Source organism: Eublepharis macularius, chromosome 2 (genome assembly GCF_028583425.1).
Source record: "Eublepharis macularius isolate TG4126 chromosome 2, MPM_Emac_v1.0, whole genome shotgun sequence".
NCBI lineage: Eukaryota > Metazoa > Chordata > Lepidosauria > Squamata > Eublepharidae > Eublepharis > Eublepharis macularius.
The window spans coordinates 52,956,410-52,975,028 of record NC_072791.1 but is presented as its reverse complement, the minus strand read 5'-3'; the positions used below and the strand labels follow the sequence as shown (position 1 = coordinate 52,975,028).

Genomic DNA, 18,619 nt, shown 5'->3' with positions numbered 1-18,619 from the left:
TTCCACCACCTCTTTTCCCAGAAAAAAGCCCTGCTCAGTACAAAATATCAAGGCCAAGGTGTGGCCTCTTTCATATGTCGGGCCTGTCACTATTTGAGAGAGGCCAAGGGTTGTCAGGAAAGCTATAAATTCCTGAGCTGGGCTTTACTTGGGACACTCAGCATGGATGTTGAAGTCCCCCAGAACAATCAGTGTGGGTATCTCCAACACCATATCTGCTAGCAGCTCTGCCAACTCAGAAAAGGTGCTTATTGGGGTGCTGGGTGGTCTGTAAACAAGCAGGATACCCAGTCTATCTTTAGTTCCCAGAGACAGGAATATGTACTCACTACCAGGTATAGCTTCTACTGGGAGTTTACTGGGTCTCACCGAAGATAATAGCAACCCTTTCTCCCAAACTACCATAGTGAGGTTGGTGTAGGATCACATTGCCAGAGCGAGTTAGTTGGGACAGATATGTCATTTTCTTGTAGCCATAGCTCTGTTAGGCAAGCCACATTAATTTCCTCTTCTTCTAATATCCCAGCAATGCATGCAATCTTGTTCCTAACAGATCTAGTATTGCATAGTATTAGTATAGCAGGGGAGGCAGGAGTAGTCCCAATGTTGGCAGGTGGAATGCTAGAGAGGTTAGATAAACAACGAGCATTGTTGCTTGATACTGATTGACTTTGGTAAGTCCTGCCCTCATATCTACCAGCACCCATCTGCACTTACCAGACATTTTGCACCATACAACCACATAATTAAATATCAGATACCAAATTTAAATACCAAACATACTGGAAAAAACATGTTAAATCTTTACTTACCTTCCTGAGATGTTCGAGGGGAGTAAGGATCACTTGCAACAATATACAAAATTCGAAGCAGCTGCAAGACGTCCTCTACTCCACAAGAATTTTGTCCACTACCAGCTTTGGCTTGAGGCTGCTCTTTTGCTGAACTAAGAATGTCAGAGTTTTGAAGAGTAGAAATAGCTCCCTGGCTCAAGCTGGATTTTGAGCCGTGCTCACAAAAATCCTGTATAATTAATCATACATGCTAAGTTTTGGGTTAAAAAGGCAATGTAGTTTTGTATTTTTTTTTAAAAAAATGTCATTACAAACATAGCCTTTATGATGCAAACCATGTAATGCTTAGAATGCTGTTAGGTACTAATACTCCATTACCACATCTATCAGGAAGCATACAAGAGATCTGCAGCTGGTAAACATCAAAGTGGCACATGAACATATTTATACAGGAAGCAGTTTCATTAGTCACATATCAAACCAATCGGTCAGGGCCCCTAACACAATGCAAAACAAAGCACAGACATTCCCAAAACCAATACTTTCAGATGCGGACATATACCTTGTATGCAGCTATGAGCTGGGAACAATTTCTGTTTTTCCTAATGCTTTTATTAGTGCCGGTTAATTTCCAGTGGCGCAGAAAGGCTGAATCCGCATTCTTCTGCAGGTAGGTTATCAAGTCATTCTTTGGTAATTCATCAGTGCCAAGGTACTGTTCCACATGCTCTACTGACCAGCAACCCTACAACAGGAACCACCAAATGTTGGTCTTTCCTGATTGTAAAGTTTCCAAGATTTCACATGCACTTCACAAAATTCTTCAGAAACATGCATTTACAAACATTTTTGTCTAATATTCAGTATATAAGCTACAGTATTTTTTTTCAAAAAGCTGCTACTTATTGAAGTGCACAAAATTCCACAAAAATCTGCCTCAAGCCATACAAATTTTAAAAAGTCTCACCATTTTCCCACTCTCCTTCTCTTTATCCGAATCCTTCATTTCTCTGTATACAATCCTAAAAACATTAAAAAGATAAGAAGTATTTACAAATCTCATAATAGTTTTCTACAGCAGTATAAGCTATTTCCAAAGCATGTAATAAGTACTGTGGAGCTTGGAGGCTTATCTAGGGTTCACACCCTGTAGGCTAACATGATATTTCCATCAGTATGTCACATTAAGTAGCACCCTTCTAGTGTTATCAGTCAGTCATTCTTGACACTGGATTGGTAAAGCAGCTAATACGGCCTTTTCTAAGAATCCATTTGCTATTACAGCCAGCCTTTGGTCTTGTATGTAACTAAACTAACTAAAAAAAACTTGTACATTTCTATCATAGGACCATTTGGGGCCTATCTGTGCCAACATATGAACTTTTTTCTCTACAGAAGGAGGCGCTGCTTACACTAAGCTTTCGTTTATATTCACTGACAAACCATGATATGGCATTATGTAAATGCACCCAAAGAGCTCCCTCTATGGGAGTCCCAAGCTTGGTCTGACATTACAATTAAACCAAGATTAAATTCTTGAAACCAAGAAAACAGATCAGGATGAATGGAAGAACTTTTGCTCGCACATAGACAGTCTGCTGTTTCCACAGATTCTCCACTCCAGCTGCAAACTATATTCCACACCAAGCCAGAAGATCCCGATTCTCACAGTTGCTTTGGCGGGGAAATGAAGGAAGGTTGCAAGATAACTCTTTGATCCTATCCATAATACTGAAGAGGTAAGGTAGGAGGGGGAAAATGATGAATTCAGGAATAAACTACAGCCATCACTGTTTAAGCACTGCAGCTACACAACCTTCATTCATAAAACAGAGATCGCACAGATCCAGTGTTTGGAGGACTAACAGTAGTTCTTGTGGTGTAATTTAAAAACAGTTGTCCTTTTAGAAAATTCAGAATTCTTACGTGTATGTTGGTTCCCAAATTCGTCTAAGTTTATCAGATTTCACATTGCCATTGCAGGAAAGCTGGAGCAATTTTTGTACATAGTAAAAAATAGTTGATCGAAAATTTGTTAAGGGTAGTTCTACTTCACGGGTTGTACCAAGGCCTGTAACTTTCAAGGTAAGTGCTAAACGTGGTGATGGTGTACATTCAACTTCTTCCAGTAGCTCTGAATGCGGAGTTCCTGAAAACAATGGTGAATTGGTGAAAAATTAGTAATAAATTCCTAATACTGGTAATCTCATATAAAGTTGCTTACTGATTGTGTCTTCCAGGTAAAAACAATATTTCACTTCTTATCTAGAACTGCAAATAAACTAAGCAGGTTTTATGGCTTCCACTCCCCTTGTATATTCTTCCTACCTCCCCCATCTGCCACTCTTCAGCATCTCCTGATTTCCCCACTCAGCACCTTTATTTTCCCACAGTTTTTCTTAGAAGAGGCCAAAGGGAAAACAGTGACTTTCTGGTCCTCCCTTCCCTTAATACAGCAGCTGGCTTCAGGAAGGGAAGAGACGACGTATCAGGCATGTCAATCCTGGACCTGAAGTAAATTTCCAGTATGTTAGATGGACTGCCACTCTCCTCCATCTTCCCGTCTGGCTACCTCTTCTGTTTCTCTGACATGCTAACATAGACAGACAGACATGCACACACACACCCAACTCCGTCTCTTCTTGAATATACCTGGGGGCGGGATTTCAAGATCAGTGGTCTGTTGGACATTAGTACGGCCAGGTCGAGGATCAAAAGCAGGTACTAAAGCAGAAAACTGACGTTTCAAAACATAATCATCATCCCACGTTCTTCTACGGCCACCTTTTGTTTCATACTCCTCTTCTTCCTATTAAATTACCATGCAGAAATAATTTAAAGATTTAAAAAAATCATAGGAAACAAAGTATATATTTGGTATTCAAGCTGAAACTATGCAGGTAACTCATCATAAGACCATACATTGAAAACCAAGGCAAAACAGGTTATATTTGCTGTCACCTGCCCATCAATTCACACACTACTTATCTACGCTTTCAAGAAACCAAAACCCATTATGCTCTGTTTAACAGGAGACTTAATTAATGCTGCTCAGAAACTATGATGTTGGAGAATTAGTACTTACTCAATAGGACCTGGATGAAAACAAAACAGCTTCTATATATTTATGCATACTTATACCTAATCTGACAGTTGCACATTATATTTTTATCTACATATTTACTGTATAGTGCAGTTCAGTGATAAAACTAGTTACTTTGAACACAACTTTGCCTTTCCCCTGAATATAAGTAGAGATATACACAATACCATGACTTCCTCATATTCTTGATCTTCTTGATTGTCATCTTCATTTTCATCATCTTCTTCATCTGGCTCAGGAAGATCTTCATCATCATCTAATTCTGCTAGCAGGGTACTTGCCCGGCAGCTATCAAGAAAATCTATACAGAAAGAGAATAAAACTAAGAATGACTATTTAAAATAAATAAAAGAAAAACAGCAGGAATGAAGGATCAAATCGTTCTATAAATTCAAAGCAGGAGGAAGGAAAATAAGGTACCACAGAGTACAGCAGGGCTGAAACCTATTTAAGGAATTATTACAATCCGAAGCTGAAAAGGGGGGAAAGTGCTAAAGAAAATAACCTGAAAAGGAATGGAAAATTGTTTGTATGTTCTCATTATTTTGAACACACAAAAATAGTTTAAATGACAAAAGGACAGCAAGTTAACCATTTCTCTCCGATATTTTTGTAACTTGCATCTCAGCACTTTTTTCCTGAGTACAAATTCTCAACTTTTAGTGTATTTCACAGAACAATTCATAGAGCAAATCATAAACCATTTTCATTGCTGCAATCCGAGTGAACAAAGCACAGCTGAAACTAATGGGACTATGCAGATATAAATTGCTTGGGAATCTAAACGAGGGTCTGTCAAATCAAAAGATGATGCTACACTTTAAACAATACACAAAGGAAAATAATGGTTTGCCATCAGCCAATCACAGAAGGCACATTTCTGCTTTTTGAACCTTCAAGAGACCTTTGATAAAAGCCCAGGATAATGTGCTTCTGATTTTCCTAGTTAGGGTACCTGCATGTGATATTTGTCTACAGTGGTGAAGCTTGTTATTTAGGCAAGTATAAGTTACCCTCAGACATACCTACTCACAATCCTCTTCCTCTGCCTCCATATGATTACTGTGCAGGCAAATCTAGCACCTTCTTTTCATTTGATGGTACAGACAACTGATTAGAAAAATTTCCAACATTTCAGTGCAAGAATCTGCAAATACCAGATGTGCACTATTGTGTGTAGCAACTACACACGCCTGTTTTACTTCACCCACTGAAGGAAAGCCACAACTGAACTAATAGGAGGTTCCTGCAGCACACACCTGCCGTGTTTGTCACCTGAGAAACTACAGATGAAGTTTTCTACACAAAGGGATAGACGCAGCATGTTCTTCATATGTGAAACAGCCAAATGTTACAAGAAAACAGATCTCTGTTTTTAAATTAAGGTGTTTTTTAAAAAAAATCTTGGGATTGTCTCTTAAAATATGCTATGAACTCATGTGACAATACAAAGCCGCTTGCCAGAATGTTTATAATACTGGCCTGGTTAATCTTCTGCTATGGCAGGATCAAAGAGAATAATTCTTTCCACATATGATGTGTATGATGCGTATTTTACTGTGGTCTCATTCAGCGAAATTAGTATTTACCTTACCACATTATACCTTAATGGACACGTATTTGCCATGAGTAAATGCACCTAAAATGGTGATTTTTAACAAATATTAAATAACATGCAAATTCAGCCTGATGTACACTTGAGAAGATGCACTTTAAAAATAAATCCCTTTTAAGAAAGAAAACCTTACTCAAGAAGTCAACAAAGTCAAAATGATCATCACTAATATTCAACACAAACAACAAAATCAATTTATAGGCTATGGGTTGTACCCTACCAACAGAGCAAAGAAGGTGGATCTTTCTCATCTCTACTTTCCCTGGAAGCCTTCTCAGACCTCCAAAAATTGATACTGAGAGTTGCAAATGCCTTATAGACACATGGGGGAGAAAGGGGCTACAGTAGGAAATCTGGTGATATTGTTCCCATTTCTTTCTTGTGCCAACTCCATTATGACAAGTGCTAGAAAAGGCAAGTTAACCTGATACCCCCTCCTCTTTGTAGGCTCCCTTTCCATTGCATCATGGCCCCCAACAGTCACTTTTGAATCAACCACATGTCCCAAACTATTGGGGGGAACAGGCGAGTCTGTAAAAATCTGCATATACCTTATGTCATAACATAACAACAACAACTGTACCACTTTTAAGGACAACGTAACACCCACTCAGAGCGGTTTACAAAGTGTGTTATTATTATTATGACAATCACCCTGTGAGATGGGTGGGGCTGAGAGAGCTTTGAGAAGCTGTGACTGACCCAAGGTCACCCAGCTGGCTTCAAGAGGAGTGGGGAATAAAACCCGGTTCTCCAGATTAGAGTCCTGCTGCTCTTAACCATTACACCAAACATCGGAATGAAAGAGCAATTCTTTTAACACATATGGATATTTTAAAAAACACTTGTGATATTTAGTTCAGCTTCATACTGCAGTCAACTAAGTTAACAGAGGAAACAGATTTATTCTGACATCTTGGTGGGAGGTTTGGCTAAAAAAATTCTTCCAACTCTCACCAAGCCCCATATGATTTTTTTTTTATTCTTCTCCATACTCTCAAGATTGGTTCACACAGAGCACTAGATCACACTGAAGCTGCTAGAATATTTCTAGCTGTGGCTGGTTCTACTGTGGAGATCTTCCATGCAATCCAAGGAAATCCACATACAAAGTATCTTGAAATTGTGTGATCCTGCACACGCAGCCTGGGCAGAGCACCTGCTGGGCTACATTTTACAACGGCTTTTGTGCAGCCTACATAAAATTTTACTATTAAATAGAATTTAACATCTTGCAAGATAAATCTTCAGTATTTTAGTCTGTTCCTCAATGCCTATCTCTTAATTTTGCGTTTCTATTTTCATTCCAACACTTCCCAGACAATTCCTTTTCTACTCCTATCGCAACTGCAATGTATTCAAACAAATATTTTCTCATGTTAATAAATTCAAACAAAATCATTTTCTCATGTGAAGATTTGTATGGTCTCAATCACATGTTCCAAACAGATAAAGCTGCTACACCAAAGAGTGAAAACCATTTAATGAGGAAACTTTCCCTCAGTTCAACTGAAGCAGTTCAAATGGTCTCAAGTACAATTGCACAATACAGCTCTGTGCCTCTGCACATCAAAATTAAGAACCTACTAGAGATCTAGCAAGTAGGGGTGTGCAATTCGGGTTTCCAATTTGGAAAAATACCCGAATCGACCCAATTTGCAATGATTCGGGACTTCCAAATCAGGCCCAGCATGCTGGGCTCAATTCGGAAACCCTGAATCAAAGCTTCCCCAAGCAATTTGTATTGCTTCAGGAAGCTTCGGGTCAAGGGTTTAAATGCCGCTTTCCTTGTCCCTGCAAAGCAGCAGGGAAAGGGGCATTTAAACTGGGATCGGCTGTTTGGTGGAGAAATCCCCGCCAAATAGCTGATCCAAGGGCAAGGGAAATGCCCTTGGCTTTTTCACCCAAGGGGAGGGAGCTCCCTCTGCCTCCCTCCCATTGGATGAAAAGCCCTGCTCTGAGCTTTGAAAAACTCCAAGCTGGCTATTTCACCCCATGGGAGGGAGCTCCCTCTGTCTCCCTCTCATTGGACGAAACAGCCAGCCTGGATATTTTCAAAGCTCCGAGTAGCGCTGAAAAGCCCTGCTCTGAGCTTTGAAACCTCCAAGCTGGCTATTTCACCCAATGGGAGGAAAATAGCCAGCCTGGATACTCTTTCAAAGCTCAGAGCAGCGCTGAAACGCCTTGCTCTGGGCTTTGAAAAAGTCCAATCCAGCTATTTCACCTCATGGGAGGGAGCTCCCTCTGTCTCCCTCCCATTGGATGAAATAGCCAGCTTAGATATTTTCAAAGCTCAGAGCAATGCTGAAAAGCCTTGCTCTGAGCTTTAAAAAAGTCCAAGACAGCTATTTCATCCAATGGGAGGGAGTTCTCTCTGCCTCCTTCCCATTGGATGAAATAGCCGGCTTGGAGTTTTTCAAAGCTCAGAGCAGGGCTTTTCAACGATGTTCTGAGCTTTTAACGTATCCAGGCTGGCTATTTCATCCAATGAGAGGGAGGCAGAGGGAACTCCCTCCCATTGGGTGAAATAGCTGTCTTGGAGTTTTTCAAAGCTCAGAGCAGGGCTTTTCAGCACTGCTCGCAGCTTTAAAAAATTCCAAGCTGGCTATTTCAGGAAACCCGAATCTTTCCCTGTGCACACCCCTACTAGCAAATGAAGCTGGTGCTTCTTCCTAACTGCTCATCTGCTACAAAGTAAGTACTTTTTTAAATGTTGCAAGCTGTCTCGATTGTTTTTAATACAAAAATAACAAATAAATAAGTAAAATGAATAAGTAACAGCAACATGTGCTCCAATGTGGAAATATGACAACCACCTTTCCACTGAGTTTTCTTCTCACTACCATGAAAACAGTAATTCAGGGGACATTTTCTTACTCTTTCTGTGTCCGTCCTAGAATGGAAATAACTTTCTTAACTAGGATGTGTGTGTGTGAGACTTTTTCCACACGTATGATCAGCGCTGGATCTAGGTGCGCCGGCGCCCAGGGCAAACCTTGCCCGGGTGCTCCACATGCACGCTCCCGGCGCTACGTGATGACAAAAGTGACGTCATCACACAGGGCAGGAGCCATGCCCGCCTGCGCGGCAAGCCAGCCGCTCCAGCGCCCGGTGAGCCATGGAACTGGCAGTGGCATGGGCGTGCGCTGGGGCGGCTGGCTGGCTTGCCGCGCACGCAGGACCTCCCAGCCCTGCGCTCAGCCACCAGGTGCTGGGGTGGCCGGGTTGCCGCACGGCCACCTGAACGCAGGGCTAGGAGGCCCTCCGCGCAGTTAGCGTGCCCCACTGCCCTGTGCCGGCCGCCCCAGCCCACAGTGAGCCGCAGAGCCGCCGGCGGCGAGGGCGTGCGCTGGGGCAGCTGGCTTGCCGCGCGGGTGGCTGAGCACAGGGCTGGGAGGTCCTGCGCGTGCAGCAAGCCAGCTGGCCGCCCCATCGGCGGGGCTGGAGAGGGTCTCCCAACCCTGCGCTCAGCCTCCCGGGCAGCTGACAGCCGCGCCCGGCGCCCCCTCTTTGGCGGTGCCAGGGGCAGGCTACCCCCCTCGATCCGGCCCTGCTTGTGATACAGTAGATTAAGTACTTTCATAGTGACAAGAACTTTCCAGCTTCCAGAAGGAGAAGCATATAGCACTGAGTCCAGAGCCCACTGACAGAAATTCACCAAGCAGGCTTGCAGAAACCACATGTGGCCAGGCTCCAAACATCATCTTGAGAGACAGCCTTAGTAACTACAAGGTGTTTTGTGAAAAATAAAAAAAAACTCTAGCTTTCCCACAAGGAAGTGAAAAAATAACGACGTGAAAATGAAGTATAAATTTGATGGGAGTACATCAATACTGCTTAGTAACTGCATAAATGCCAAGTTGTTTTATTATTTGCCTCTATAAATATAACTACAATTACATTTTATTACTGAAAATGGCCAGGTTCAGATATCACAAACCTGATCCTCCAAACTATGGGCAGTGTGGTTGTGTAGTCTTACACATACCTTCCCTCTTCTTCCGCCTCCACTTTTTGGTTTTCTCCCAAACACAGTTTTTTTTATTTTTAGTAGTTTTGAAACTATGATTTGCAAGCCCACCAAATCATCATATTATAATACAGAATACTTGGGTTGTGATATGTGAGCCAATCCAAAGCATGTGGCATGCTTTGCTTAAGTATTGTGCATGATAATGCTATACAATTTAGAATGCTGACAATGAAGATCAAATGCTCCTAATCCCATCATCTCAATGCAAATTTATTCAATCATGAAATAACTGCAAAGTACCATGGGTTGGACTCAGCAGAAAATCTTGCAAAATGAAGTGGCAAAGCAAAATCTTTCCATGACTTTTCTATTACCCCAGCAGCCAAGCTGGCTGTCCCAAAAATTCCACCACAAGGTACAGTATGAGCAGATGTTGAGGATAGTGTAATTTGATGAAACCACTTTTCTGTACCATCCCATACTATAGGGTGTTTTTCTCTAACTCTCAGAGAAAACTTCTGGGATAAATAGCAGGCGCTGCGGGGAGGAAGAAGTGAGAAATAACTCCACTGTGAACTGCTCTGGTAAGATTTTTCACTGGATCCAGCCCCATGTTGGAAAGACCTTTCATAAGATACATATGAAAGGAAGTTTGCCATATCATATGATGGGAACTATTCTAGAATGTGCTCAGCTAGTTCTTTTACATTCTTAAGTAACTTAACACTGAAATGCCTAATAAAAACACCATCAGGGAAAAGCATGTGTAGGAGTGTGAAGAGTTGGAAAATATGGAAATGCAGGCATTCTGACTAAAAAGCCTTTGCTTGAGAATCCTTTCTGTAAGGTAACAGCTCAGTTATTTAATATGCTTTAGTAAATGAAATTACTAAGTGAGAAACCCATAATTTAAAAAAGGAGGAAAAGGAAAACCATTAACTGGAAATCTGCTTATGTTCATTTAAAAATTAAACTTACCATATAAAGAATATTCTGCTTCCTGACCTGTATCGCTCTCACTAGATGTTGATGTTAGGCTAGTAGTTAGAGTGTTACTAAGTGACTGACCAACAGATAAAACTGTAGTTGCTGTGGCTACATTGCTGCTGCTAGTAACACTGGATGTAGACATGGTCACTGTTGATGTGGTACCAGTTGTAGTCAGATTAGGAAAACTTTGGGCACCCATTAGAGGAGAAGCTACAGATAAAGATACGGTAAGATAAAATAAATGATCCAAAGCAGTATAATTAACATTCATGAATGTTGTTTTAAACCAATATTTTAAAAAATTGCTTTAAAGTCACCAAGAATTTATCAGTGTAGAGCTACTGGTCAATGAAAGAAAAGGGCTTTAAATAAAATAGCCTATATCAGAAAAAGAAACTAATGTAGTTGTTAAAAACTGGACTTAATAAGTATTTTTACATGATACATAAATATTACAAAGTTCACAATCATTTGTAGCGTACAATATTTGGGTGCATCAGCCCAAAGTAGACAACCACTTGCACTCCAGACCATTTGCTCAGCACCCATGGACAGTTTTCTGCTCAAGGGACTGAGGTGAACCTAAGGTGCTAGCAATGCCACCAGAACTGAGCTTGCTCCCAGTGGTGCCTAAATATTTTTTCTCCATTTTTTATAGATATAATATCTGCTGTAAACAGGTCATGCAATTCACATTAATGAAGTTAGAATAATCTAAGATTATTTTTATCGCCTCAGTGAATTCATACCCAAATTTCTCTACTGTTGGCAGCTGATCAGTTGGTCAGTATCTTTTAAGTACTCCTCAATATTAAGAAAAAAAACCATTTTTTTAAAAAAAGAAATTGAAAAGCAATCCCACTTCCCCAAAATGTTCAAATAATATGGGATGTAATTCCAATCTCTGCACACACAGGGACTTCCTTACTTTCCACTAGAGATGGGCATGAACCGAAATACGAACCAAAGTTCATGATGAACCAGACCAGTTTGTGGTTCACGAACCAGTGGTTCATCAGAGCCCATTTCTGACAAACCGCCACAAACTTTAGGCTGGTTTGCTTTTTGGTTCATCACTGCAGACAGCCTGGCGCCTATCAATCAGTTTCCTAGGCAACAGGGGATGGACTTCCTGCAGACCTTCTGCTGGCCCAGAAGTTACGATTTGCTGACCTGGATGTGACGTTTTCACGAACCAAACGAACCAGTTCACAAACTGGGGCAAGTTCATGAAAATTCGTGGTTCATGAAATGTGACGAATCACGAACTGCATGGTTCATTTTCTTTTTGGTTCATGCCCATCTCTACTTTCCATGACAAACAAAAGCATTTTCATATTATTTCCCATTTCCTGTCTCATTTTTTGAAGGAAAAAAGAAAAAAAATGAACATGAAGGCTCCAACTAAGCAACTGAAACCTCCAGGAGTTGACCAGACCTGACGTAAGACAAAATGATAAAATAACTCTGTGCTTCCTATCAAAATTATAAGAAGCATATTTAATTACAAAGAGAATAAACTTTTCCCATATATTTCTCCATTTCCCACTTATTGCATATTCTTATCAGTGTCAAATCTTCATGTGAGAAACAAAAGTAAACCACACACACACACCCCTGAAATCAGTAGTGGACATACTCTATTATGAGTCTGTAACTTGTTCATAGACAAAAAAATTAGTATAGCAATTTAGAAATGGAATTATTTTCTCTAAACACAAATGGTCAACATGTTACCTAATTAATGAAAGTTCTGCCTAACAAAGCCATTCATTTTAACCAGCCTCAGAAATAAATGTGTCATTGACATACACTTAGCATGTTATGCTAGAACAGGACCTAATTTTGAAAATGTGTTTCACTTCCTTGAACCAAGTGCTTTCCTAAGTCTTGAGACACTTTGTACATTTAGTTGTGCTGAAGATCCAGTCAAAGAACAAGGCTGCTATAAAACATGGATTATTTATTTATCTATGTTTTAGGAATTCCACAATTATTTCCCAATTAATTCAAAACTAGAGAGTAAAAAGCCAACCTCATCTACAACAGTTGCTATTATACCATCCTCACCAACTGTTCTGTGATAGCTCAATTTCTCACAAATTATGACATCCATCCAATACTGGGCAGAGAGGCAATACGATTAAACTCTAACCCAGCTGACTATCCAAGACTACCACTTCTGAAGGAGACCAAGACAACATCATTCCCTCCCTCCCTCCCCTTTACTGAAATTTAATTATGTTTAGTTTTACTTACTTGCAGCACTCATGACATTCCTTCCCAAAGTATTAGTGTTGTTATCACTGCTACTTCGGCTTAAATTCATGTTGTTAGTAGCATTGGTGCGAGCTATGTTTGCCACTCTCCGGACAAAGGACTCCAAGCTAGAGGTTTCCCGTGAGGATAAATTAGGAACACTTGCACTGGAACTCATTGGAGCTCCAGCAGCCAACAGTGAACTCACAGAAAGTCTGTTACTTGCTGAAGAACTAAGAGGTCGCTGGGAAGTGGCTTCTTTATTGGTTAGCTCAGATACTGAACTAACATCTGGAGAACTCACACTAACAATTCCCATGGATATTGCATTGGACTCCCCAGTAGCACGGATTGAGTTGTCAGGTCCTAACTTCCTTTCAACATTTTCATTTCCCACATCCGCAGTTAAGGTGCTGGTACTTGCACTGGATGAAGACCCTACTTCAATTTGAGGCATATTATCAGCAGAGGAAAGTACGACAATTGGCTCATGGACGTCAGTGCCTGAAACTATATTTTGCTCCATTACATTTTCAGATCTCCGCTCCATTTTGGTCGAACCCAAGCTGATGTCGCTGCTACTTGCCACGCTACAGACAGAACTGCTACTTCCTTTTCTACTTGAGGAGCCTGCAGCAGCAGTCATCTTGTCTGGACAGTTGTTTTTCACCAAGCTGCTCCATGACTGCGTTGTGCCTGAAACAGTGGATGAAACAGGTTTGGGTGATGCCGTTGAATCAGGGTCGTACCCTGGGGCAAGCTTGAGGTCAAATTTTCCTTCTGCGCCCATACGGTAAGAGTTAGAGCCACCAGCATCCCAGGTGACATCAATCCAGCCTAGAAAGGGACAGGAGTTTGTGAGACCCAGCAGAAAGCAGACAGGAGCGTGTCAGACAGTAGCTCCACAATATGGGATCATCTTCTCATTGGGCCACTATTACAGATTACTTAATGGCCTTGAAAGCCAAGCCATATAAAAACTTTTTTAAAAGTTCAAAGTAGCCATAATTTTAGGTGTATTAATTTAACATCACTCATCTTAATTCTGAATATCTAAGAATCTAGTCAGAAAATATTTGCTCCCAGGTAGTCTGAAATCTATTACATCTTTAAAGATGTGCTCTATCAAGTGCCTTCTTTACAAGGTTAATCATTTATATAATTGACAAAACAGCATTTGATAGAAAAGTTAAGCAATTAATTTGAAACTTTAAATTACTTTAAACAAGTTAAAGTTTTACCTAAGTCAGGAAGACAGACGCGGGCAGTTAAAACCCTTTGTTATCTAAACACCTGGTAAATCTTATTAGGTTTTGTATGTACTGTCTTAAGTTTCTGAAATAATTTGATTATTGTATGTTGTGTCAGACTATTAAGTGATGGTAAGAGCGATGAAGCATATTATACTACTCCACTCTGATTGCTAGTCAGTTACAACAAGGTCAATACAGCATATACTACTGCAGAGAAGAAGATGCCAAGTTCTTAAATACACGCCACTGGCAGATTGTAGCAAGGTAAATATAGTTACTTTGCAAAAGTGGGGTGGGTGTTGGAGGTCAAAGCAGAAAGAATGTAGACAAACCTTGGGGTCCAACAAGCCCTGCTGCTTTCTCCCTCAAATATGAAGATCTATCACTTATGTAATATTTTAAATTTTTTTAACTAGTTAATCAAACCTAAAAACTGAATAAAGAAAAGTAGTATCTCCATAATAGGGGGAAAATTTCCTTCTGACCTGTTTTTTCATCTACTTTTACAAGCAGTAATTGTTTTAAAATTACCATCAACATTTTATTCTCTCTATGAAGTTAATATTTTCAATGTTTTATAAGCCTAAATCCTCTACTGTGTGAGAAACTTAGGCTTCCATTCAATGAAATATTGATAAGTAGTAGAATACAACACAAAATTGAGCAGAGTATAGCCTTCTAAGTCCAATGATGTCCATATGCTTTGAAGGGTACAACTCTGCTTAGGACTGCAATAAGTGTAAATGCAGTGGACACGTCTCACAGAGAGTACTTAAATTTATATTCAATCACTATATATTACTATATATAGTAATATATATGGTATATATAATACAGTGTGTTGTGTGTATAAAACACAGTATTCAATCACTATATTTCAAAGTGATTTTTTTAGAATTTTGAAAATAGTATGTGAAGTCACAACTCTGACATATCTAAAAATGGTAGTGCAAAGAAGGGAATAGGGCATTGTAAAGCAGAAAAAACAGTGAGATTAGTAGAACTTGAATATTTTACTAAGGGTAGCAGGTGTTATACACTATACATTTCCTTCCTCAAATAATAGTATAAAGCTAAATTTCTAGGGCTTCGGTTATTTATGATCAGACTCAAAACAGCAACTTGATCCCAGTGAAGCTAGCAAGGTAAGAAAAGGCAGGAAAGTCAACAAAGATCAGGGGGGGGGGGAGGTGCTGCAAATGCCAAGCTAGAAAAGGTACAGCAAGGTATTCTGATATTACAGACAGGAAACAATTGATCTATTACAGACAGGAAATAATTGATTTATCATTCACACTGCAATTCAGTATACAAAATATCCAAGCAGAGAGGTCACAGCTACCTATATACTTACTACATGTACATAATGTAAATAATGTAATTTACACATATTCATAACAACTATATTTGATGATTTAGTTAGAGTTCTATATTATTCTTATTTTTGTAGCTGTTAATATGTACAAAAAAATTGTATTCTTATGGACCAGTAAGGCTTCCTTGTTTTGAACTATGACCGAAAAGTAACCTAACATTCAGCTTTATTGAAATACAAATTTCTCAAAATACAAAGCAGAATCTCTTACGAAGATTAGGATTAAATAATGCTTAAGCAAGATCACAAACCCAGGACTGTTTATACTATACCACAATTCAAATTTTGGATGCCTCTTTATTGTGAAGATGCAAGGATAATACAGACTACTTGCCCTTACTTGCCCTTATTGTAGTGAAAACAGTGATATGAAAGGCACTCTCTCATTTTTCAAGGGATTCTCCATTTATCCCCACTTCAAATCATAAACAATACTTAACAGATCTATCCATATAATGGGTCCTCTGCTGTTAGCAGCAATTTGATATATTTTCATTTAAAAGCATGTTCCTAAACAAGTAAGTGGGGCTTACTCAAACTGTATTTAGGATTATAATGCTAATTACATTTCAGGAAACTCAAGCAATTTTTCTTCCTTTCAGGAAGTGCAATGACAGTGAATTCAAGCTTTACAATGACCAGACATCAACACAGAGTTGTAAATTAATCTTTTACCCCCTCCCACACTATAAGGCTACAACACACAAAACTATTTAAGCAACTTAGTTATTTAAAGAGATTTAAAAGTGTGCTTACCATTGTGTAATTCGCCGGTAACTGTGCCTTCGCCTTGTGGACTACCATCCTGATCTCTCCATTTCCAATCAATGCCTCGGATGACACGAGCACCAGGAACCATATACTTCAGAACCTGAGAACGAACCAGCCGCCTCTGCCTTCGCAGATTAGCCTCTGCTTCTTTAGCTGCTTTTCCTACATGCAATGGAAATGGTGATTAAAATAAAAATGCTAACCAGAACATTTTGTTATTATCCATAAAACAGGGTTAAAAACAAAACAAGCTACATAACATTTCATCATTTTGATTTTACTGAAAGTATCCAACAAACTGTGTGCATAATATCCAGCTAACAGTTAAAACAAGCTTACTCACAGCAAACTTACTCTTTGCTGTAAGTTTGCTTTAACTTCTGGATTGTATGTACGAGATTTTAAATCAATGAAATAAAGTTCAATTCATGAGAAATGTATGTTGAGGAAACACGACATTAGTTCATATACATTGCTTACCTAGCTGATCCTCACACACACCATTCACAGTGCCATAAAGTTCAAATCCAGACAGAGAGAGGTAGTGTGTTTGCCCACTGGCATTCTTCCCCATTTGTTTAATTCGTACATGTCTCCAGCCTTGCTTCTCGTCCTTTGGTGGGTCGAGTGGCCATGTTGCTGTTGAGCTTTACATGAATATGGCAGAGGAAAGACATGAAAACGTTAGTGGAAATTTTTTTTAAAAACCAAGGAAACAGACTAGGAAAAAAAGAGAACAGTTGATTACGTGTTAATGTTCAAAGACATTACTTTAGTATTACTTTAAAAAGAAAAAAAGCATTTTAGAACAAAGCAATAATTAATTCTACTCTACTATTGCATGAAATTTAACAGTTGCACTTCATTTTAAACTGCTGTGTTGAAGATTCAATGTTCATTAATTTCATAAAGTAATACTGCACTTTTAAAGACAAATACAAATACAGAATAAAATAATGCATGTATATTATTTCTTGTCGAGCCCTTCACTGTTTTAAGTCTGGCAAACAAGATTTTGCATGAAGGAAATCACCAATACACAGTGATTTCAATGGTTTCAGAATTCTGCATATTATGGATGGTAAAGGTGTGTAGAAAAATAACTGCTCTGGGAAGACAGAGCAATAAAGAATCATTCAGAAGAAATAAAGCATTTTTAATGCAGCTACAACGGAAGAAACAGAGATTCAACACTACATACCCAGGTTCATTGAGACTACAATCATCAACATGAGTGTAGAGAGTAGTCCAGTTCTGTCCATCCTTAGATACCTGAAAAACCCAGTTTCTGAGTGCAGATCTTCCATACCCTCGAGCATGGCGTAATGTGTAAGCTGATGGTACTACCCAAAGACCAAGGTCTACAGCAAACCATGCATTCTTATCATCATTAGTATGACAATTCAGAGCTGAACTGTCACGGCTTAAGATGTCTTCCAAACGCCCATAAGGTAGATTCCGACCTTCTGAAGATGTAATTACTACTAGTCCATAGGCAGCTGGATTTACCCACTCATATGCTGTTCTGCAATACAAAGAACAAAAGTTAGTATTATTCATGAGCAACAAAACAAGTTCTGAAATAACCTGCATAAATTCTGCTTCAAGTAGAAATTTAAAACTACTTGATTTCTACATGGTTCTGGTCATACTACAAACATCATCTGAAACTGATTTCATATTTACTTTTATGTTTCTATCCTGTCCTCTGACTACTAAAATTGATTGCAAATGAATACACTGGCCAAGATAAAACAATATATCCTATATTTATAAAAATGAATAACCAAAAAACAGTAGCTAAGTGACTGCTGCTGTAGTCAGGGAAAAGAACTTCCCTCCTATTGTAGCCTGTCGTGCCCTCTGAAATTTTGCTCAGGGTGAAGGCAGTGGATTCCTCCCCACAAGAGCAGCACATAGATGAGGTCTGCAGCAGAAGCGGGAAATGAGTAACAATGCTTCCTGCAGATGGTTGGGATAGCAAGAGTCCGAGCTAATATGTAAAGGTAGAGGAAACTAATTTTTTTTAAAAGAAAAAAATCACAGTGAGGATTTGGCTTATTACAAAACCATCAATGGCTGTTTGTGCCTGAACCTTGGATGTATTTACTCTCTCATCAACTGGATTTCCTTCCCCTTTTGCAGCAAGCATAAGGAGCTGTTACACCCAATCTTAGCAAAGTTTGTCCAATCTGGATTTAACAGCCAGTTACGGGCTGTCTGCTCCCACCACACACAGAAAGCACCCTGTGTCAATGGAGCATGCCACTCTCAACTGAATGTGCGGTCAGGACGCAACCCCATGATTTCGCCAAAAGATGAAACATAAAATGCGAAAGGGGGGGGCGTGTACAAGTCCAAGTTGCTATTTAAACACTAAAACCATAATCTTGTATTACAAATGAACCAAGCTGTTGGAGTCTAGTACCTAAATACAACTTCTTTACATTTAAAAACATTTCAGCACTATGTAGAACAGAAGGTAA

General features: G+C 39.5%; 1 protein-coding gene across 5 annotated transcripts in view; it reads right to left on the bottom strand.

Annotated features, from left to right (window-relative positions):
* HECTD1 (HECT domain E3 ubiquitin protein ligase 1) overlaps positions 1–18,619 on the bottom strand; it is a 67,911-nt gene that overhangs the window by 15,795 nt on the left and 33,497 nt on the right. For 2 of the 5 annotated variants that reach the window (XM_054970663.1, XM_054970664.1), the window contains exons 22-32: positions 17,335–17,658; positions 16,614–16,780; positions 16,119–16,295; positions 12,735–13,571; positions 10,464–10,685; positions 4,065–4,198; positions 3,447–3,603; positions 2,721–2,943; positions 1,762–1,816; positions 1,357–1,539; positions 813–1,023 (exon numbers count right to left, since the gene is read on the bottom strand). In XM_054970663.1, coding sequence (XP_054826638.1) covers positions 813–1,023; positions 1,357–1,539; positions 1,762–1,816; positions 2,721–2,943; positions 3,447–3,603; positions 4,065–4,198; positions 10,464–10,685; positions 12,735–13,571; positions 16,119–16,295; positions 16,614–16,780; positions 17,335–17,658 — 2,690 coding nt within the window. The remainder of the gene's footprint in view (positions 1–812; positions 1,024–1,356; positions 1,540–1,761; positions 1,817–2,720; positions 2,944–3,446; positions 3,604–4,064; positions 4,199–10,463; positions 10,686–12,734; positions 13,572–16,118; positions 16,296–16,613; positions 16,781–17,334; positions 17,659–18,619) is intronic. The other 3 variants (XM_054970665.1, XM_054970666.1, XM_054970667.1) reach the window with 2 other exon arrangements.